The 24,416-nt window shown below is 43.8% G+C and overlaps 2 protein-coding genes across 2 annotated transcripts in view; one reads left to right on the forward strand and one right to left on the reverse strand.

Annotated features, from left to right (window-relative positions):
- Positions 1 to 24,416, forward strand: part of LOC106659899 (unconventional myosin-Ie-like) — an 88,078-nt gene that overhangs the window by 27,500 nt on the left and 36,162 nt on the right. The gene's annotated exons all lie outside the window — the stretch shown is intronic.
- LOC106659900 lies at positions 15 to 23,938 on the reverse strand. Its single transcript, XM_014382653.2, has 4 exons — positions 23,207 to 23,938; positions 2,063 to 2,392; positions 1,274 to 1,763; positions 15 to 1,199 (listed from the first exon to the last, which is right to left on the reverse strand). Exons 2-4 carry the CDS (start codon positions 2,335 to 2,337, stop codon positions 888 to 890), a joined length of 1,077 nt encoding a protein of 358 aa, XP_014238139.1. The 5' UTR covers positions 2,338 to 2,392; positions 23,207 to 23,938; the 3' UTR covers positions 15 to 887.

A 24,416-nucleotide genomic window follows, 5' to 3' on the forward strand; every position in this document is an offset into this window, starting at 1 on the left:
AAACGCGAATGATGTTCGCTTCGGTAACATATATGTTTATTTCGTTTTTTTTACATCTTCGGGATTAACATTAGCACTTGCATAAATATATATTTATTCATTATATCATATATAAATCTCGTTTTCATTTGCAAAATTCTCATTAGGTTAGTTGAATTCAGATCGTATATAATAATGTAAATCTATGCGTTCATCACAGCTAAAAGTGTTGGTCCGTATATAACTCAAACATTACGATAGTTACGCTTTTCACGCCCCAGTACAATATTTATCGTAATTATAAACTTAACAAAATCAAAGTAATCTGTAAAATTTATAAATATTCATAGTTTTTTTTTTCTTTTTCATTTTTGCATCGCACCGCAATATATGAGCATTCGAAATACGCCTGTTACTCCTGATACTCTTACATAAACAGCATTTTATCCCCCCAATTATCGTTACATAATTGCAGTTTCGCTTATAAAGGCTATTTACACTCGAGATGTCAATTAGCATACAAGTATATAAAATCGTCGAGTCAAAAATTAATTAAAAGTCAAAATGACGTTTAATGAATTTATCGCGAACAAAGTATCGTGTTATTTTTTCGAAAGAGAATTAGAGGATCGATTCGTTATCCACGTTACAACGAGCACATTGAGATACAATCTGTCGTTTTACTATATACATTTTTATTATTCGAGCTATAACATAATTAACTTAGTCTAATTTATCAAAACAAAAAAAAATTAAAATAAATAAATAAATAATTAAACCAAGACACAAATGGTAGAAATATCTTACATATCACTTATCTTTGTATCTTTGCCTCTCTCGCAATACAATGTCATTACACCTAATTTCGACGGGTCTCGTTTATTTTTTTTTTATTCTCTTTTTGTTGTTTATTCGGGAAATGCGTATCCGGGCAAGATATCGCTTCTTCTCAGCGTGTACCTCTGCACGGGCGTCGTGTGGGCGATCGGCAGCAGGGACGGCACGCGACTCGGCGGCGCGGGTATCTGCTTCGGCAGCTCGCTCGACGTCGTCATCGCGTTCTCCGTCGTCGAGGAGGTCGTCGTGGACGCCGTCGTCGTCGACGTGGTAGTGCTCGTGGGACTGCCGCCGCTGCTGATTACTCGTTGATCGGTGGCCGTTGCCGCGGACGAGCCGTGCAGACGAGCGTCGTACTTCTTCGGCGCTTTCGTCTTCTTTTCCTGCGGAGAGAATGAAAATGTGTTATACTCGCGTTCTACGACTTGTTTTATTAAGAAAATGAAAATTCTCTCACCATGTGATAGGACTGCGTGGCTCTCAGAAAGGCTGCAGGCTCGATTCTCACGGTGACCCGCGAATCGCCGAGATCCTGTCGGAAGTTGCCGCTCTTGCCGCGGAAGTTCACGTAGACCTTGGGCCTGCCGCTCTTGAGATAATACAGCTTCTCGTCGTTGAAATTTTTCGTCGAGCCCTCGAGCCCCGAGGAAGCGGCAGTTTCGTACACGCTGAAATGATGATGCTGTCTCACAACGGGCTCGAAGAGGCGCTGGGCACCGGGCAGGCCGAGTCCGACGTCGCGCACGCCGAGGATCGAGTGGGGCACGACTATGGGATGGGGCAGGGTCTGATTGCTCTCGTCCTCGGTAGTCTCCTCGGTCGGCAGAGTCTGTTGCTGCTGCTGCTGCTGCGATTGAGGCTGATGGGCATCGAGCACTGCCTGGACGAGGCCGTGAAGATCGATGCTGTCGACGTTCTCGGCGTCGCGTAGCTCGATTTCCAGATACCTATGTAGACGAAAAAAGGGATATAATCGCTCGTTGTTTCGCACGAATCGATATTATATCGCACGCGGTGCATAGTATGTAATAGCGATCTCGCGCCGAGGCAATAATTCACACGCGCGACTCCCTTATTATACATACTTATCCCATAAGCTCTAACATTATAGACGCTCGATCGTAGTATAATATTTACGGCGAGCAAAACGACCGGCTTTTACATAAGAGCTGCTGCTGCAGTTACTCCCGCGCGCTTGCTCTATTCAACGCAAAAAAAATAGTATTATGTACCGCATTATATATACCTATAGTCCGGGATATCTGGTTTCTCGACGTTCGTGGAGCCGCCGCTGCTGCTGCCGTACAGAGCTTTCTCGTTGTAATTCAGCTTGCCAGGATCGCTGCTCGACTGTCGATCCTGCTCCTGACTGCTGCCACCGCCGTTGCCGTTGCCGCCGCTCGTCGACTCCGGGATGTAGTTGGGCGAGGACGGGGGTCGCGGCAGCACCACGGCCGGCACGACGAGCCGACCAGCGCAGGCGACGAGCAGGATGAGCGACGCTTGACAACGAAGCGACATGATGATAGAGCTCTATTTTTCTGTCTATCCGCGCCGATGCCGACGATGTGAAAATCTGCGGCAAACAAAGAAGTTTTACGTAATTAGTATATATACGTTATGGACCACGTGCTTATACAGGAGCTGCATATGCATAAAGTATTGGATGTAAATGTGTGTGTGTGTGTGTGTATGTTGGATTTTAATCGAGCCCCTCCCCACACCACCGCGTATAAATTGATCTACATTATAATAATGCGCTATACACGTATGGACTTTCTCCGCTCGATTTTCATGCGCGCTGCAACGTAATGTACCGCTAAATATCGTCACGTATGTATTATTATTATATATACACGAGCGAGAGAAAGAGAGAGAGAGAGAGACGTCATACACAAAGGAAATGCAGCAGCATATGAGCACCACCCAAACAAAAGTATCATACTGACCTAATAAAACAGGCGCGAGTGAAAGTTCATACTATATACACGTACGTATACATACGTGATGATAACTCGGCGCGTCGGATCTCCCGGTGTTCGCTATATTCCGATACGCACAAAAGGTCTCTCGTCTTGCGTAAGCTTATCGGTGTGCATATGTATATAATACACGCTGGATGCTAACAGGTGTTTTTTTTCTCTCTCTCTAACGAGTTTTCGTTTCGTATCATAATGTTATTATTATTGCGCACTTGTGTGCGCGACTGGTTTTTCATTCGTCTCGATCGGTGTCGCCTTTTTTTTCGTCAAGGATGCCATACCAAATTGATTTCTTATACATCAATACGCGGGCTGTGCTCGCACCGAAGGCAAAAAACGAATGAGTTTGTCGTACGGGGATTATGTCATTTTCTGCTAATTACGCCATACGCAGCGTACACACACACACACACACACACACACACACATACCCTATAATTCCTTTTAACGATCCCTCGCGCGCGCTCGTATATAATATACAGAGTGGCGGTGTGGGCATCATCATCCGAGCGGAGAAACTCGCACGTATATATACGAACGCGTGTCGTGCGGCCTTTATGCGCTGTATTATAATATGCATTCATAAACGTATGACCCAAATTTTATATACATAATATATGAATTCAACAATCGCCGAGAAGGAGATCCTCGTCGTCGATCGTCGTCGTCGTCCTCGCGATGAAAGGAAAATCTTCCTGCGGTCCGCGGCTGCTCTTTGCGCAAAATAGGCGCGTGATTAACGATCTTCCTTGCTCCGTACGCAGTGAGAGAGAAGATCGTCGACGAGCGCGTATACGCGTAATATCAATGACGAAATAGGCCCTATCTTTTCGCATAACGAGTATACGAACTTTCGTCATCGCATCGGGGTTATTAAGGATTCGATTTTAGCTGCCTCGATTGCCTTTTCGTTCCTTCTTTCTTTCTTTCTTTTTTTTCCTTTTTACGGGCTTCCTAATGTATGAACATCGCCGCGGCGCGCGCATTATCAACAACAATGGGAAAGTCGTAAATACAGTAGTATCTTGGTGTAATGGCAAGATCAGCCACGTTAATTTCTCGGTTATGCATTCGTAATAATCTCGTATATTTTCTCATTTTCTTCCGGACTTTAAGCCGCCGCCAATTCGTGTTTCTTTTTCCGTATTGTGTTTCGAGGTGTATAATTATCAACGTCTATATGGAGAGTATCGAGGTTAATGAGTTTTGTCTTTTCTCTTTGGGGCTCCGCTGCTGCTACTGGCTAATGCTGATATGCTGATTTGATTTTATGCGGCAGATCGTTGAACAGTAAAATTGTATAATTCTCTCGCGCGGACTCCGCAGTAGCCTCGAAGAAGAAAAGAAGAATATAATAAACTTTATTAAAGGCTAAACTTTTTTTTTCTTCTCTTTTTTTGCTGCTGCTGCTGCTGCTACTGCTGAGAGCTCGTATAATTTTCCTTCCTTGTATACTTTTATATGCGCTATTCGAGAAAGCGCGCCCGAGAGGCACGGACGACTTTTTTTATACGCATTAATAATATTTTTGCTTGTCTAAGCCACGAAAAAAAGTGTATATACGTAGCAATCGATGTAAAAGCGTGCAAAGGATTTTTCGCCATCTCTCTGTTAAATGTATGTATCACATAGCGTTGAGTGCTCACTATCTGCGAAAACGAAACAAAAAAAAAAAAAAGTACAAACAATTATCACAAAAATAATTCGAAAAATCTCGGCTACGCTATGCGAGCTATGCGGCCAGCAGGCACACACATATAGATATATCTCTCTACGCGTGCCGCCGCGGTCTTGCAGCGAAAGCTCATTATAAAAGCGTCTCACACACTTGTGTGAGTGTGTGTGTGTCTGTGTGTGCAACGTGTAAATCCACTTTCGCGTTTTGACCAAAGTCGAACGACGACGACGACGACGACGACGACAAACTAACGCACGAGCTGCCTGCACGTATAAATATAAAGAAAAGTTTTCAATATTGATCGCGCGCATTTCACTCTCGAAATTTATGTCTATTAAACGAAAGTTACGGGCACACTACGCGCTTCTGCTGCTGCTGCATCGTATATGCGGCTTATATATAGAACCTACTCCGCGCGCACGAAGAATTATGCGGTGTCCTTGTGCAATGTACCATAAAGCGCGGCGGCAGCAGCTGATTTATTTCACCACACGATCAGCAGCGAGCGAGCGAGCGAGAAAAAAAACTTGCACCAATCGTGGACTCACGTATTTTTATAGAGAGACTCGAGAAAATTTGGAAAATGCCGCTGCTGTGTGCCCCCTGCATAGACGAGGCGCGCATTACCGAGAAATTATCCAGATTCGATTGATTTCATTTAGATAGATGGATTATATACGGCGAAATGACCGAGGATTTATCGTCGTTTCCTCCGACTCTGCACGCGTTGCAGAGAACAAAAAAATATATATCTGTACAGGCAACAAAAGTGCGCGCAGCTGCTCGACGTGGAAAAGCCGAACGATATTATTATATTTACATCGCGACCGTTATATACACGTCCACCACAGGGTGTGGTTTTCTCTTTTTTCCTCGATCTTGACTCCATACTCGGCGAACGGGTTTTATATTTCTCTCTCTCTCTCTATCTTTCTCTAAAAAGTGCAAGTGCGCACGAGATCGCGCGTAGCGCGTATAATGTAGCATTAAACCTGTGTACGTCTGTGTGCACGTGTGCGCGAGTATATACACACAAGTGTTAAAGTCCAGCTCACGATCGTCGAATGGATGCTGTGTGTATTTTATCGACAACAGCATCGAGAGGTGCACACACACAACAGTATTAATATAACAGAAAGCCGCTGGCGGGGTATAGGCGAGAGAAAACGATATTCAATGGGATTTTGATCTGATATTTCATTTATATATTGTCTGCATCTCTGTATACATACAGCTTGAAATCGTATGTACTCACAAACGCACTTCACCGAATTGGCAATTAATTAATTTAGCGCTGTGTTCGCATATAAAGGTGCATATGGCCAATAGAGTCACTCAACTCGAGGCAAAGGAGCAGAGATCGTGCGCGTTTACAGGATATTACGTACAGAGTGCTTAGATATAATATAGACACGTACGCGAAAAGCACGTGTATACACAACGACGAAACACACATTGATACCAAAAACTAATTTTTCAACCAACTCGTCCTTTTATTTCCATCGTCGATTTCGACGTGGAGCTAAATATAAAAAAAAAACGAGGCTTGGCAAGAGGATCTCTTTATATCCATGCGTATAATACGCGATCTACTTCCATAATGTTTCATTTAAATAACTCATATACATCTCGAATATGATACGAACACACGCGTATCGCAAGCTCGCAAATATTACAATCGCATCGATATAGAATCTCATTCATCATATCTTTCTTCTTCTTCTTTTTTTATACGCGAGCGCGCAAAGTCAAAGAGCTACGCATATTGTATTTTATATTTGTTGTTACAAATATGGATGAGTATTACAGGCAGCATATATCGGCCTTAATATCGCTCGCTATTGCGCCGCCGCCGCCGTCGCTGTTGAAAAAAGGAAAATATTCGCAACTTTCATAACCGCGACCCTGTTACACGTGTATATGCAATATATACCACTCTGTATTTGTATAATACGGTGCTCGCGAAAGCTCATTATGTATGTAAGCTGCGAAGCGAATCGCAGAGTTTGTCGATGTGTGTATGTGTGTGTGTGGATGCGCAGCGAGGAGTAGAGTGTCTCAATAGAACCCCACTCTGTCTTTTATTATGATGATATAGGTACACGTGTTTATGTATACACAACTCGAGAGAGTCAAAGGATAAATTGCACGGATAATTATATGCGTACTCTGCGTCTCGGTGCGCGTCTTTATATTATGTTTGTTTGTTTGCTCGTGCGCGCGCGTCTCTCGTATGGCACGCAGCTTTTGATCGAGACGCGACGTATCGGTACACGCGGTGTATGTATATATAGGTACTTTTATTTATGAGCACTTTGTACCTGGTCCACATGCGATTGATATATGAATCGTTGAAGAAATTCGATTACAAAAGAAACACAACGTCTACGCATACACGTTTTATAGATTTGACACACATATATATTTTCAAACGCATGTAACATATAGGATAGATAAGTGCTTCATACGCAGCCGAGCTTTTACGAGCTCAAATTAATTCTCTCTCTCTCTTTTCCTTCTTAATTTTTTTTTTACTTAATTAAGCTATATTATACGGCTTAAAATCTAGCAAATCGTTTTATAACTCGACACGCGCGTCCAACTCGTAAAAAAAGATCGGCATATCGTACACTTATATATTTATTGTATTATAAAGGATCTCTCCGAAAACCCGTCAAAACCAGCCATGTATCGACCGTTAAAACGAACAAGTACATATATAACGTGTCTATACATGCGAGTAACGTAATAATAATATGCATCGAGAAGAAGATCGTAAATCACGAGATTATATACATACGTATATAAGAAAAACGATTTTCATTCGCGAGTAGTGCGGCCGTTTCTGTGCGGCGGGATCACCTCGCGGAAAAGTACGCCTCGGAGCAACAAGTGCATGTCTGCGCGCGTGTCTGTATTATATTCACGTACATGTATTATATCCTAGTATACGCGTATCTGTCTGTGTGTGTGTGTCTGTCCGTCTACGTCGATCTCGTCGGTGATTCGACGTGTTGCTGCTGCTGCCGCCGCTGCAATGAAAGTCCGAGCGAGCAACGTAATCCAATATATATACACGATATTTCCATTGTGTGTGCCCCGTTGCAGTCTACGTTTTATTGCTCTCCTTTGGTAATAATACAGTGTATACGTGTAATATAAATATAAGCTGCGCCAATGGTCGCGCGGTAACCGTAAATATTCTCTACGATATCGTGTGTGTGTCTAGTTTCGAGTCATTTTTACCTCGACGCTTTGCGCGAGAAATTTATGTATAAACAATAGTATTATTGGTGGCTTTTTATTAAAGCAGCCCCCTTATCATCGACACGCGCGGCTTTGAGAGCATGGAGCAGAGCAGAGAATTAAAAGGGAGGAAAAAATAACCCGCGTCTCGTTCCCGCGGCAGCAGCGGCGGCGTTTATTCGCGTTAAAAGTAATAATTATTTCGAAATGCTCGACTCGCAAGCACGATCTCCTGCAGCGCGTTCGAGCATGAATAAAATCACGGTTAGAAGTGCACGTAGTAGTGCTTAACCGTTCGTAGTAGTAGTAGTAATAGTCACGCGAGTGCGCAAATTATGTCGCGTGTGTTGTGTCGCACACGCGTGGAATTTTGATTTCGCGTTAATGAGTCAATCAAACGCAACTGCATGTACTGTATTAAATATATACCATTGAACCTCGCCCTCTTCTGGTTCAGACGACTGACCTTCCACACCGAACGAAATTATATTATCAGCCGCGGATTGTATTGTGGATCGTTTCTGCGAGATGTATTTAATTCGAGTTTTTTTTTATCGTGCCCAGCCATTGTATGCGCGAGCATTATATTGTTCTCTCGTACGAGAGAGGCAGCGTGTATGTATGTATGTACTTTTTCACCTACGCTCGTTTATGGTACTTTAATAATAGAGATGTTTACGACGATACACACGAGGCATACATATTGCATATCGAACTGCACTTATATAGACGAGAGCAATATGTGTCACGATTGATTATATTCGGTCTATACTCATTTTTGTGCTTCTTTTTTCGATATCTTTCTCTTGTTCCTCTCTCTCTCCGTCTGAGCTGCTGCGACGTTTATTGTTCTTGACAAACTGTAATATGCATCGATACGGATCTCGAATTCAATAAAACGCTCGCCTACTGTCACAACCTGTGCTCGCAGATTTTAAATAATTACTCGGTCGCTATTGTTTTCTCTCTGCTCGATACCACCGTGTGCGTGTGTGTGTTCGTGCATTGCTTTTGTTGAATTCGACAGGAAAAAAAAAAATAAAACAAGTGTACAACAGTTACAAGGAATTGTAAAAAAAAGCGTAAATAAAGTAAAAAAAAAAAAACAAACTCGCGCATTTTCGCGTGCGCGGCGCAGCTCCTCTCCTATACGTCTATATATACTACGGAAAATACGTGATCGGTAACGAAGCGTCACGATCCTCCCGGCGTCAAAGGATGAGAGGGGGGCCCACCGCGAGTGGCAATGCGCATCGTTCGAATATTTCATCAACTCGACATATACACACACACACACAAACGCGGCAGGCAATATCATTAGAGAGCATCGCGCTCGCGAGCTCGCTCGTAGCGAAGGAAAATCCGCCTATATATAGCTGCTGCCTATGCAACAACGCGCGCATTGCGCACGTGTATTTTATACGCGTGTATATATATATGGTGCCTAATTTCCGCGCGAAAGTAACACATTTGCACGCGCCGACTTTATGTACACACACATATGTGCCGAGCTTAGGTAGGTATATATATAGAGCCTTATAGGCTCATGCTCATTTTCGTGCGCACGAGGCGCGAAAATCGGATATATATTCGTTTTCCCTGTGCGTGGTGTACACAACGCGCACGGTATCTTTGACTTATCGCCATGAATTTGGATTTATATATATACGTGGTGGTAGCTAAACACACGCGTGGGATTGAGCCGTTTTAATCCGGGAGGATATTTTTTGGAAGCTCGAGACTTACATGTTATATCGGCTTCTCACCTCTTTTGTATTACGTAACTTTTTTTTCGCGTATATAAAGTATATTATATACACACGTGTATCGGCACACGTGGGTGTTTATGTGTATTATTATCATTATACAAGCTCGCGATCGAGAGTTTATTAATTCCTCGCGTACGATGCTTGTCGCTCGATGATCGGCTTGATTAATAATCGTGCGCACACACACACAATTTTCGCCTGCCCTGTATACGTGTATGTAACAGCTCGTGTACACATTACATAGACTTCCAAAACAATTCACAGCCGTGTACACTTATGTAGCGTTATTATATACGCGCGTACGAATTGTACTCTCATTTTTCACCGACAGCGCTAAGCGCGCGAGAAAAATAGGCGCCTTGGTACGAACTCGACGTTTTGTAAGTACAACATGCGGGTCGAGACCCCATGCATCTTTCGGCGCGCGAGTTTCACAGCAAAATATACTACTACTACTGCTGCTGCTACTACGCCCTTGCCCACAAATTTACCTCTCTCGATATTTTTTCCCATAATAATAATAAGGGGGGCTCTGACGTACGCGGGTGCCCTGCGCGAGCTGATCGTGGCTGCTGAGAATTTCGTCATGTGTAGCGCAGAAAAATAAATGACCATAGAGCCAAGGCGCATGATTTACATCGTATCCTCATAATTGCATTACGAAACGTACGAGAAAATTCGAGCTGGAGCTGGAGCAACGAAACGAGACACAGAACCCTGAGGTATACAGCGGCGAAAAACGTGTGCATGAATTTATAGCGTGTATATATATATCGTCATCGAACTTCGACCTTATAAATGCAGGAAGTTTGATTTCTGCAGTCTCTATACGTGTGTGGGAAGCCGCTGGCCCGTTACGTCACTTGCTACTACTATATAGCTGTGGTCTATAAGTGTGTATGTGTGTGTCACCTCTCGGTGCTGCACCTTATTTTCCGGAGGGGCCTCACAGCAGCAGCAGCAAACTCTTTCACTGCAACAGCTGTGTATACACATATATCCTATTATACACATTTCGTTTCTGCATAGCCGCGGTCGATCGCGCGCGCGGGGCCGATCTCGAAAGTCGATATAATACGTGTGTCCTGTGTGCGCGCGATCATTTGGGTGACTTATAACGTGCAGCAGCAGCGGAGCGTCGACGTTTCTTTTTATACGGTTGTTTAAGGGACGTATTATATATATTTGGGTGGCGACGTTTTCTTTCTCTCGCACGGATTCAGATTAGACGGGCGCGATTGGGCGCGCACACATACACACGACACGGATTATTAAATAGCACCCGAGTAAAAGTTTTTCTCTCTTTCCCTATAGCTCTATGTCTGCGTCTCATCGCGTTGTTTCGTACGCCGTATATTATGGAGAACGAAACGTGTTCGATCGTACCCCCGGATAAGGCCCAGCAGAGTCCTAGAGTTCTCTCGACGAAAAAGAAAAAAAATATATTATTTATAATACACGTCACGGAAAAGTTACACATTTTATATATACATGCCATAAGAATGTATCGATCTGTGAATATTGATTGTAAGCCTCGAGCTCGAGAATCGCCATGAGACCGCTGCACGCCGTACATACACGTGACGTAGATTCGGCGCTTTTTTTTATCGTTATTATTATTCATCGACGATGATGATTTTTTTTTTCTCAATATTTTCAACGGTTACGTATCGATGTACGAAGTCGCGTAGTCAAACGATCGAAGATTTCTCGGAAATCCACCTATCGTACATACGTACTTCGTTATACCAGACGTATCGTTTGCAAAAAATCGGATCGACCGAAATTCAAGATTTTTTTTTTGGTTCAACTCGTGATCGATACTCCTCGAAGATAATACAAAGCTTACATACGATACGTGGGACGATTCGTATATATGCCTATAGGATATCGCCGCGAGTTAATAATAACGGATCGCCCGCGACCCCCCACCGTTGCGTACATACATATAGAATAGAAATAAATAAAACAGTCAACACACGGTTGCGCACAGCCCCGCGAGAGACGCACCAATTAAAAGTCGATACACATGAAACAATCGCAATTCATAATATTATTCGCCACATATTGCCCCGGACGCCGCGCTGCCTACTCGCCGCCGCGTCCGCCTTTATATCAATGCTGTATGCTAGCTACTATGCTATTATGCAGCGTATACAAATAAGCGATTGGCCAATAATCCAATTCATTGGAACGGTCTACGGCTATATATAGAGTAGCGCATCGATTTCAATTTTTGTTTCCATTTCGAGACGTCCGCGAATCGGAGACAATAGCGACGACGGCTGAGAGCAGAAATATATTGTTTGTATGGCGCGTGAGTCGGTGCACACGGACACTTTGTCGAAAGTTTTACTGCCGAGAACCGTTAAATACCTGCGGACTGCTGCTGTGTCGTATATATTGCCGACGAAATATCTAGAATTATATTCTACGCCGCGTGTTGCTGCATTTTTGGTGCGTTGATAAAAAAAAAGAGTTGCAAAGCAACAACAAAAAAAAAAATAAAAATAACGAAGAAGGAAATACTTTCCGTGAGCTTTCGAGGCAGCAGCAACACAGCTCGCAACCGGTAAACGCGCTCGAGTGTATGCGTGATCTCGGCGCTGCACCCGCGAGCGAGGCAAAATCGCGCTACCATTAGATTCTCAACGAGCTCTCTTTTACGCGAGGAATCTCGCGAATGGACGTCTGTTTGCGTGTGTGTAAGTGTGTGTGTATGTGTGCACTTTCATTCGCGGTACTGCTCGATGAAACGACACGACCATACAGATACGCGATACACCGCGCGCATCGCGGGTGAAGGAACTTTTTATATAATTAACGCGTCCATCGATGCGGACACACAATGAAGTGCACCTTCGTATATACATAGGTGCTATTAAATTAAGTTGTTACATGGATAATATATCTATTTGTTTCTTTCGATTTATTCAATCGTGCAATGCAAGCGCCTCGATCATATTATATTCATTCCTCGAGTCTTATGCAATAATAATAACTCCACCGCCGCCTCGGCACCGATTAAGCTCGATCATGGGAAAAAGCGAGATTTCGTGTGTGTGTATATATATTGTAAAATTATCATGTGCGTTTTATACGCGTCTGCGTGATTATTATTATTAATTATAATCGTATGTGTAGTTCATGCTAAGTACCGCGCGTTTTTTTGCATCGACGACCGCACACGCCGTACGATACACGTGCATGTAAGCGCGAGCATATAATTTTAGGATCCGATTTCAATGATCGAGAGCTTCGCGCGGGAGTTTAAATTTAGCACGTGAAAAACGATTACGTATTACGACGCGTGTATGCATTATTTTTTCTCTGTGTCCCGACGAAATTATATTATTTTAAATTCGTCGCGATGAAGCATATAGGCATAGAACATATGTGCTCGGGCGCGGGTACATGTTGTACAGCGTATACCTGACTTTTCGAAAGTCGTCCGGTGCGTTTCATGTATACATATTATAATACATGTACATACACACATGCGCGCGCGCGCGAGAATTACAGATAACTATATAATAAACGCGTATGCAGTGGTTAGATTTTTGAAAGCTTGGGAAATTACGATATACGTACCATACGCTGCTGCCGCGATTGTATAGGATTAATAATAAGGCAGCAGCATATACATATGCAAAAATGGCGAGGACTCGATCGGGGCGAGGGTAATGAGCTTCGAGCAGTGTAATCTTGCGCACATTTTTCGTAAAAGCGATCATACATACACGCGCGATTTTCCCCAATAATATAAACTTCCTTCCACGAGCTAATGTCGATTGATCTCTTTTTTATTGCAGGTAAGCCACTTCGCTACTATTCGCTAATAACCATCTACTGGTGTGTTCGACAGCCAAGCTTATATACTCGTAAGTCATATTATAAATATACACACATTCTGCATACACAGCCATGTCATATACAAATTATCGCGCGTTTCACTCGCTTAAGAACGCAAAAAGCAACAACTAAAAAAATGTCAGTATACACCATTTATCGAAAAGCTCTCTCTATCTCTTCGAGTTGAAACGTGTTAACAACGCTAACGTCCGACTTTGTGTTATTACACATCATGCAAAAGAGCGAGAGAGAGATTCGCCAGAAAAGAGGTGCTTTATAGCGCGTCGATTGGCAGATAAGTGTATAATTGTAGATTTAGCGTATACGTACGCGCCCGTGAAAGCTGCGCGCTCACGCATACTAACGCACACTAGAGTGTCTAGTATCCACCAGCTCTGAAAAGTTCGACCTAGATCCCCGTACCATATAGCGATTGATATTCGTACAGATTATATACACCACCTTAAACAACATCGCTTCCTGCGTAACGCACAATTTAATTTCGCGCGAGCATTTTTTAAGCGTTACGTGTTAGTGTGCGAGCATTTGTTTATGCGCGTCGTTGAGGTTCTCTAGCGATGCTTTTGTACTCGTTGGAATCGAGATACAAAGAAGAAGAAAAAAAGGCTGTATAATAGTGTTTGTTTGATATACAAAGATGGAATCGCGAGGCGCGCGCAAAGTCTATATCGGGAAATCGAGAGAAAATGCGTGACGTACTGTGTACACACGCGCGCCATATATTCATAAACGCAATATATGTCTTCTGAGCTGGTGTGATGCACTATACGAGCCACACGTTGATATAATAGAGCTAGGCTCTTACCGTAACACCTGTTGCAGTCTCTCGTATGTGTATATAATACGCGCGAGAGAGTGAGCCTTTATAATGGAATATCGTTCTCGGAAAACGTATCCTCGAGTTTTTCATGCAACGCTTGTTATTATCATCATGCGGTCGCGATGTGTGTGGAAAGCGCAAAAAATGTCTCGTCGTCGTCGTCGCAGCTGCACGCGTGTGTAGTCCAAGCGATCGTCAGCAACGTAGGGTCAGTGCGCGCGCTCGCGAGTCATTAACATATTGTGTAGCTCTCCGAACGGACGAACAATCAACTCGAGCTTGGAGTAGATACATTACGCAAGGCCGCTCGCGCGTTGTTCTATATACGAGAACAGAAAAGAGGAGTAAAAAAAATCTTGGTACGCGCTTCGGTATGTAGATTGTATGAGAAGAGAAAAAAAAATCGAGTTCGCCTTGCTCTCCGTGACCGAAAGAACACACAGCGCGCATTGAGTCGGTGAAAATGATTGCAATTTTTATTCGCGTACTCTATATACACAATATGCGCGCTATTAATCATTTTTTTTTGGTATTCTTGAGAGCGTGAAGATCACGCCGAATCATCGCGTAAACGCGTAATTGAGCTCGTCCGTCTCGAGTGCGTACCCACGTGCGATGTATATTAATATATTTAACGGCTAAGCGTTCGGATATATTAAGGATATATTCGTCGAACAATAACGAAAAAGAAAAGAGAACACAATCCATTTTTCAATTGAACGTTTACTCGAGTGCCGATCCTCTTATATGTGTTATTTTAAAAGCATAAGATCGCGCCTCCGCAGCCTACATATTATCGGATTATCGGTGGCATCTCTTGTGTGTTTGCTCGGGCATATCCGAGTCACCGCATTTGTCTTTTCTCTCTCTAGCTGTCTCGAATTCGCATCCTCCTTGGGACTTTACAAAGACAACCAGCTGCAGTGGTTCGATCCCAAGTCGGTCGTTCCTTACTGCGAGACAGATCGAGGGCGTATCCTTGTATGTATTGGCATTTCGCGCCACGACGACGACGGCGTCGGTGTACAGGACAGGCCTCGCGCGAGAGATAAAGGTTGATTTTTTTTCTATATGAAGGGTCAACCCCTGACAGCTGTGCTAAAAGCCACTTCTATTTCCCTCTGTACTTTTAATCTTAACATTCTTTCGAAGTTCTCATGGCTATTTTTAAATTTTTCCAATTTGTCAAATTTTATTTTAATCGAAAATTTCTCAAACTCGTGCCTTAATAACACAACGTTTACGTATTAGATCGTCGTGTATAATTGGTCGCGTGTTACTCGATCGCAAACGTAAACACAAAATTACGTCGACACACTTGTACTATACGTACATCAGCTAACTCATTGTACGGTCAGTAGTACGTAGATATCCTACATCGTTATACGTACGCTAGCGATCTCGCAAGCCCGAAAGCCGACCCCACGACCGCCGCCTCAAAAAAAGCTCAAATCACCGGTGCAGCTCGAGATGTCGAAATTCAGGATCTATTATCCCACGGGAGTGTCGGACGAGCAGCTCGCCGAGCAGCGCGAGAACATCGTGCGACTGAAGGACCAAATCGACTGGGACAGCGAGGAGTCGCGCCACGACTTTCTCCGTCAACTCGCCCCGATCACGAGGTACTGGCAGATAGGCACACCACCGAACCTCGGCCTGGTCATCCAGCGGCGCGACCTCGATCGTCTGCTCATCGACTGTCTGAGCTGCGACTACGGCGCGCAAATACGCAACGGCGCGGAGGGCTTCATCGACTTCGTGTCGAGGGGCGGCTACAGGGACAGGGCCGAGCTCGACGCCGAGGGCCGACCCGTCCAACTGACACGCACCACGGCGGTGCACGTGGCCGCGAGCCTCCGGCGCTACGAGCTCGTCGACCGACTCCTCATCATCTACAGCAGTTACGAGGCGAATTACGTGGACGAGCGGACGGGCTTCACGCACTTCCACGCCGCGTGCGCCGCCGAGTCCGTCAGCGTGATCGTGCAATTCATCCAGCACAGGGTGGATCTGAACGTTGTGTGGCCCCAGACGGGCGAGACCGGCTTGCACTTGGCCCTGGCGGGACGTCAGGATGTCGCCTGGAGCTGGCTACTGGAGGCCGGGGCCGATCCGAGAATACCGAACAACGAGGGCCTGACGGCGCTGCAGATCATCGTGAGGCGCAACTTCGACGAGGAGCGACTCCGGGCCATGTTCAGCCAACCGCGCCGAGGCTTCTATCGGCGCTGGGTACTGGAATGCTTCCGCGAGTTGACGCGCAACCTGCTGTCGAGCGCCACCTGCGAGAACATCCTGGCCAACATGGACGCGAGGGATCAGTGGACCATTTGCGTGGCGATCACGAAGTACCACGAAGAAGAGGCTCGAGCTGCTGCTGCTGCTGCGGCTCCGGCGGCTCCGGCGGCGGCAGCGCCAGCTGCTCCAGCTCCGGACGCCGCTGCCGGTGGCGATCCGGCGCCGGCTTAACTTCTTGAGAGATAATTTTCTTCTTATCTTCGAACGTCTGATGTACATTATACATTTGTAAACTTTTTCCGTATATTATTTGAATAAATAACTTTTTTTTTTCTCGTAAACTTCGATTTTCTTCTTTCGTCTCTCGTTTACCATCGAAACTCTATCGGCGCGTGGAAATATAGAAATCTTTTTACGCAGCAGCGGAAAAGAGATGACGCGACGCATTTGATGAAAGGCCCGGGGACTTTCACCAAACCTAAAATACATATGGACGAAAAATAGCCTGTCCCACAGCTGCGCCGTTCGGCCGAGCGCGTTGGGTGACTAAGCCGCGGCACAAAGCGCGTTAACACGGTGGCAGCCGGGATGGACGTGGGTTCGAAACCTCTATCGGATGGAGCCCGACTATAGTCGAAAAGACTATGTAGACTTTGATCCCAAAGGGAGAACGAAGCGTCGTGAGCGCCCGATAAGAGAGTCAATCGGAACCGCCGTTGATATTCACTTACACATAGTGGGCAAGTAACCCAGGTAACAAGTGAATGCGGTTGAAATACCCCGTCCCGATATATTTTTGACTTTTTTTTTTTTTGCAGTAGCCATCGCTATTTTTCTTTTGTAATTGTGTAACCTTGACTCGTGCGTATATAGTATTTTTTGTAACTTTTTTTTTCTTGTCAATCTTTTTTCGACGGAGCGAGAGGATATGGCTGATCTCGCGTTTACAACAAATTCCAGAAACACACAGAGGGTTCATAAAAAATGTTTAATATACGTAAATAACGATGTTTATGTTTTTTTTGACCCGCTGGCAATTTTTTTTTCGCCGGATCGATCCAAGCCACGACAGGTAGAAAATATGATTGTTGCGATTACGACGTCGACGATGGCGAGTGCAACAGCAGCAGCAGCACATGGGTCGGATATAAATATATTCGTAATACAATCACATGCGCGAGCCATTTCTCACTCTCCCGGTAGAAGGCCTATAACTCATATTGTGCCTGGGCGCGCGGATTGCCGAGTAACAACAGTTAGCTCATGATTTCTCAATAACTCTCGTCGTTATATATAACACACACAAACTATATCGCTCTCTCTCTCTCTATATGTATATATTATTAATGCATTGGTCTATGTGCATATATAATATAGGTCTACACTCGCTCGCACACCGTGATAACCTCGTTTTTGCTTTATATTACACACACACGTTGATTTCCAATATACCTGTTAGATTGTCTTATTTCGCCGAGCGTACGCTCCGATCTGGTTCTCTCTCTCTCTCTCTCTCTCCGAGGAAAAAAAAAATTAAAATCGGAACGTTCGGCGGCTAATCGTTCGGAGTCAAATATATTAGGGTGTACCCCTTTTTTAAATATTTCGAATAAAAAGAATAAAATAAAATATATCTCAGGAGCCGAGTGAAAAACTGTAAGATGGTATATTTTTGCAGGTCTGTGCACAACATGGGTGCTGAAATCAAAAATTTTCAGCTCGGAGTAGCACGAGGCAAATAAATACTAATTAAGCTTTGCGATTTTTTTTCTCCCATAAGAAGGGTTTAACGAAAAATTTTCTCTGAACAAAAAGTGCTTAATTTTGATCAAAGAATATGTGTGAATTTTTTCAGATTTTTTCGGACCATTTTTGGATTTTTGGAAATATTGACGAACGCCAAAAATCCAAAAATGGTCCGAAAAAATCTGAAAAAATTCACACATATTCTTTGATCAAAATTAAGCACTTTTTGTTCAGAGAAAATTTTTCGTTAAACCCTTCTTATGGGAGAAAAAAAATCGCAAAGCTTTTCATTTCCACATTAGTATTTATTTGCCTCGTGCTACTCCGAGCTGAAAATTTTTGATTTCAGCACCCATGTTGTGCACAGACCTGCAAAAATATACCATCTTACAGTTTTTCACTCGGCTCCTGAGATATATTTTATTTTATTCTTTTTATTCGAAATATTTAAAAAAGGGGTACACCCTAAAATATATACAAAGCTCGTTTCGCGCGACGAAAACTCCGTTCAACATCCTTCTACATGTAATCTCGATATCGGCCGCGTGGTACTTAAAGGATACGTACAGAGAGGAAACAATAGGCCCACCGGTAGGTACCATATCGTGTGTGTCTTGTAGCATGTATACAATCGCGAGCTCATATAATATAGGTATAGGCAAGGCCTCGATTTGCTCGAGTTAGAAAAAGGTCAAATCCGCCCAAGACTTTTTATATTATCTGTATCTACTACTACTACTACTGCCACTAAGGTATCGATCGCGTATACGTATACATGCAGCTTTTTAATGCGTATTATGATAATGAGTTTATCGCCGATCGCGACTGGTCGCGCGCGCGCCAGCCAGACGGCCGAGGGAGAAGAAACAATGCTTTATAACGCGCCGATCGATCGATGTGTTTATAAATTGTGTATATACCTCGTATACGTATATTATATATGAGATACTGCAGCTGCTGCTGCTACAGAGATGAGTTTATTTCGCGCTTGCGTCACGACCTTACGATCGTGATGATGAATATCTGCGTCGATGCCCCCGTATTATAAAAACATTTTTTTTTCCCGTTCGTCATCTTTTACACGAATGTATTATTCGCTTTATACATCTGGTTTCCTATCGACGATTTTTTTCCCTCCAGCTACGTATCGATATAAAGAACACACGTTCTTGATATACATATCGCGCCTCGAGGAGCTGCATATCGGCATTACGTGCATATCGTAAGCTTGACGCGACCGATCATCATCGAGCTTATTAAGCTGCACGTCGAGCGAAAAGTTGTTTCAAGCCATGATCGGGCTCGTGAGCTTTCAGCACTGCAAAAAAGTCGAGCGGAAGCCAAAATCATACATATATACACGTATACGTACGATATATCCGCCTCGCTTTCACGCGCGAGCATTTGAAAAGCGAATATAAGAGCGATGCACGGCATCATGATGTTTGCGATCGTGTGCGGCGCACACACGCGAATAATTTTATTATATAGCATATATGTAAACACTCATTCACGGCCGCTTCTCATTGTCTCTCTCTCGCGCGGGCTGCGGAAGTTTCCCACATACTCTTTTTTTCCTTCGCGTACTTCTTTCAATCTCCCGTCGAGCGCCGCACGTGAGATTTCAAACCGTGAGCTGGGCTGCACTGCTACGCCTTTCTTATACTCACGGAGTTCAAATATTGTACCAGAAAGAGCGGCGCAATTTGTTTATATTAAATTTATACCGCGCGTCGTGTGGCGAGTCAACGAGACGTCGTTTTTCTTACGTAAACGTGACGCGCGGTGCCGCGCGGCTTGGTGGCCTCATGGCGAGCGCGCAGGACAAAATTTCGAGTTATTACGCGTATAAAAAACTTTTATCTTCCGCGGGGCACCACCGTGTGCAGGCTTACTTTGAGAGCGAGAGAGAGCTGATACGATCTGTAGCAGCATTATTATACACATTGCAGTTTGATTAACGAGAAACTTGGGGCTGGTGCGCTTTTTGCTTTATCATTTGCGTGTGCGGGGCTCTACATATTGCTCACACACACACACATTTAAATTATGTCATTGCGTATGTGTAATGTACCACACTAGAGTCTCCGAGACTATCTAAGCTAAAAGTAATTGCGTATACCTCGCGGCTCGAGGGTACGACGCGAGCACACGCGCACTAGTAGTAGTAGATAACGATATATGCTTTCGTTTATATGCGCGGTACTGCATGCGTTTCTCGACTCTCGGTGCGGTATATTAGAAGGCGGTAACCGATTTTTACGAGCTGGCTTCGAGGAGTTTTGATGAAGCACTTTTTGCATCGCCCGCTGCTGCTGCTGCTGCTGCTGCCGATCGACGCGACTCGAAGCTTGCAACTTGCGCGTAAAATAAAAATTCATAGTCGTGACCTACGATAAGTCTCTTTTTATGCATAAAAATGTCGATGCTTAAATGCATAAAACTGCGCGCCGAACGAACGAAAGAGGATGCGTCGTCGTCGTTGGGTTTTTTTCTCTTACGGTGAAATGCGCGTCGTTTTGACATATTCCAGTACCGAGTGTACACAATGTATACACATACACATGAGACTTTCATAGAGTCAAGGAAAATTGCTTGAGCTATTGTTCCACGTCGCAGAGATGTCTTTGTCGCGCGCGCGTAGAGCAGGATAACATCTCTCTTTTCTCTTTTTTCTTTCTCGCTCTCTTATATAGCCCGAGCTTTAATATATCTGTACGTACGTAGTACGACAGAATCGTCGAGGTTACCTTTTTTTTCTCTCTGTCTCTCTGCCAAATGACGCGAGGTGTACGTACAAGATTTTACGCGTGTTGCAAAGTTGACATACACGGCGGGGCTCTCGGTACGGTTACAACTTGACGTCGGTACAGCAATTTTTATAGCCGCGCTTGCCGCTGCTGCTACTTATATTATTTCGTCTATATATCCTAGATTTAAACCCGAGTGCGTAAAAGTCGAAATTTAATTCGACCGCAATGAAATGCGAGGAAAACATTCGTATAAAAAAAAACTGTTTACATTTTCATTAGTTTTTTTTTTCAAGCGCTTAATTCACATCCGTAATGATACAACTAGAGAATCGCTCGAATAATTTTCATTCTTTCTCTCTCTATCTCGCCGGTGGTTTTCATTAATTGAATTTTAATAACAACGTTGTCGGCAGGAATTGAAAACAAGTAGTTTGTTTAAGTTTCCCACATTCGTAGTAGCGGTGGTAGACATCAATTAACAACTATACTATGTTGGCAAAACAATTCAATATCATCTCTCTGTCTGTCTCTCGGCTACTTTCACTCACTCTCTCACTCGCGCACGCGCGCGAATCGCAAGAACCTACACACACACACACACGAGGCACAAATTGCATATCCGAGCTTTTAGCTCTTCTCGAATGGGTGTTACAAAATTCGACAAAGACCTTTGGAGAACGCGGGCCGTGAAAATTCGCTCCCCCCGCGCGTTCGTTTATATCGTGTTTATATATTATATACATGGTATAGTCTCTGATATTTTACTCGAGATAAATCACAAGCTCTCGCAGAGAGGCCACGTCGAGCCCTTTTGCGCAATACCACGATTTTCATCTCTCTCTCTCTCTCTCTCTCGGGAGAGGCCTATGTTACTAGCCTCGTGTATATATAGAAACGTGATTTGTCGGACTTTTAATTAGGAAATTGTGGAAAAGATATACGCCTGTATAGTAGTAGAGAACCGCCTGGAGGAAAAATACGTATTTTCGATCGATCGATAGAATATTACGTCCGCCTCTCGCTGTCTACGACGCGTTGAAAAGCTAATACGTCTGTGTTTCAAGTTTTTTTTTTTCCCTCTTCTTCGTTCGTTTTTTCTTTTCTCGCTTCTTTCGATTCGACGCGCGCGCAGATAAAGTCGTTGTGCAGGTTGTGCCGTGTATTTCGCAATCGTTAATAAACCGACGCGCCGATTATACACATTTGTACGCGTTCGTAATAAAATAATTAAGCTTCGTGTATTATATACAGTATACAACAGCAGGCTCGAACTTTCATCCTGTTATTTTCGTATAGTTATTTTTTTTTCTATTTTTATCTCTTATAAACGGCATAGACTCCGCTAATGCTGCCGCGGCGAACAATTGCTTATTTTCAAGAGCAAACACAAACGAGCAGCGGCAGCGGCAGTTCTCTCTCATTGTCTTTGCCCGATTTTCATGGATCTTATCGCGCGCGGCGCGCATAGCACACGCCGCATCCGACTATTAGCATCAATCACAATTACCTACACTGCACGAGTTCTCTCTCTCTCTCACTTGCCTAGCGCAGTCGCATAATATTAACGCGCGTGCCAATTTTTGTGCAGTTTTGTAAATTATATAAAAGCGCGAGTCTTTTTTGCCACTGTGTATAGTTATAAACGTTCGAAAACCTGCTTCGTTACGCGTACATACGCTATACTGCGCTTTTTGTTTGCTAATTTTTTTCGTAATTTACCCCGAACGTTAGAGATTATTCTTAGAATAATTATATAGCGCGCGTTTGCATTTTCATTCGCGCGTCTATTTTCCGAAGAAGCATAGAAGTAGTGGAAGAAGAAGAAAAAAAAGGAAGCCAATCGTACTACGATCTGCATATAGACACATTGTTTTTTTTTCTTCTGTTCGCGGCTTAACTAAAACAATGCGCTTAAATTAAAACGAAGGCGCAGCCCACTAGCCTTTGCCTTGTGCATATACGCATGCACATAAATTACAATCAATCCAGTTTCAAACGTTTTCCAAGCCGGCCGCCGCCGCCGCGTTTTTGCATTGCCCTCGACGCCGCTGCTGTTGTGTTGCAGCTGAGCATTTTTCCTCAAACCTAGCGGTGCGCAGTTATTTTTCCATAAATCAGCGCTTCATAACGAAGAGTACGAAACGGACGAAAGAGAGAAAAAAAAAAATAACTACACGGTATGTAACAACAAAAAAAAAACTACGAGAACAGCAACATCTCGTGTATAATACGATAAATATAATAAACACGTGACACTGCAGCGGAGGAGAAGGAGGATAACATACCTTGCGTGTATATATAAGCGATGCGTCGAACGCCTCGTGTTCGTTGCAGTATTACAAGGAAGAAGAGGCAGAAGAAGAAGAAGAGACGAGAAATTCTCTAGCAGATGAAAAATCGTCCTTTTCCCACTGTTACTGCTGCTGCTGTCTAGCTCACTGTCGGCTGCTCGTAAATGCACTCAACAACAATGTGTTTCGCTGCTCTCGAGCCAATGTAAAATATGCGCGAGTAGAAGAAGAGGTGCTCGTTGTCATTCGCGGAATCGATCTTCCGGGCGCGCAAAAATTTATCGCTTTTCTATATCAGTTCTTCCGTCGAGATCATGTATTATTACTCCTTTTTTTTTATGTGTGCACTAGAGTTCTTGATGATATTTCCTCACTTCATGATATTAATTTTTTATCAGAACGTAGCACTTTGTCGTGAATAAGAAACGAAGATAAAAATAAAAAGCACCTGTCACCTCAATCTCTTCTCTTTCTCTTCATTCCTTTGACGATCATCTGTCACGTAGAAGTTGAGGTCAGATGGCAAAGAAAAACAAACAAACAAACGAAATAAAAACCAAAACAACAACAAACAGCGAACAGCCACGTCGGAAACTGCAGCAATAAACAAAAGTGTACTGCAGGCGCACACAACAACACACGGGAGAGAGAGAAAACACGTCCGCTTGGTAGGACTCGCGCGAATCGAGTGAAGGTAGACTCGGTGTACCGGAGTCAGGTATATCTCTCCTGCACACGCCGCGCGTTGTATGCTATGTACTACCTCTCTCGGAGTTGGCGCGCGCCGTCGAATCCCCACTTCTTCTCTCTCTCTCTCTCTCTCTCTCGGCGGATCGAACTATATGGTGCTTTACAGCTCGATTTCCTCTCCGCTGCTGCTGCCGCTGAGTGCGTATAGCAGTGTATATAGTATATAGTTGTTGCGGTTCTCTTTCTTTTTCGCGATAATGTAGCGCTTTCTCGGGACGATTTTATAAGTCGCTGCGAGGCTTTTCTCGAATTATCATTTTTGTTTTTGTTTCGTTTTTCGTTTTCTGTATAGCCGAGATTAATTTCCTTTAAACGAACAAACGAGGCGCGGTGGCTATTTCGATCGCGAATTTTAACGATAAATAAATACATTATAAAGCTTATCGACTTTCCGATCAATCTCAATCGAGTTTTCGCGCCTACGCTTAGCGAGACGAAAATAAAGTTTCTTCAT

Source organism: Trichogramma pretiosum, unplaced genomic scaffold (genome assembly GCF_000599845.2).
Source record: "Trichogramma pretiosum strain Unisexual culture from Peru unplaced genomic scaffold, Tpre_2.0 scaffold21, whole genome shotgun sequence".
NCBI classification, from domain to species: Eukaryota; Metazoa; Arthropoda; class Insecta; order Hymenoptera; family Trichogrammatidae; genus Trichogramma; species Trichogramma pretiosum.

Excerpts from the sequence above, each read along its gene's own strand:
- LOC106659900 (XM_014382653.2), bottom strand. The coding sequence starts at position 2,337 with ATGTCGCTTCGTTGTCAAGCGTCGCTCATCCTGCTCGTCGCCTGCGCT. Across the intron at positions 1,764-2,062 it reads CCAGATATCCCGGACTATAG|GTATCTGGAAATCGAGCTAC; the intron begins GTATATATAATG and ends TCGTCTACATAG. Across the intron at positions 1,200-1,273 it reads CCACGCAGTCCTATCACATG|GAAAAGAAGACGAAAGCGCC; the intron begins GTGAGAGAATTT and ends TTCTCTCCGCAG.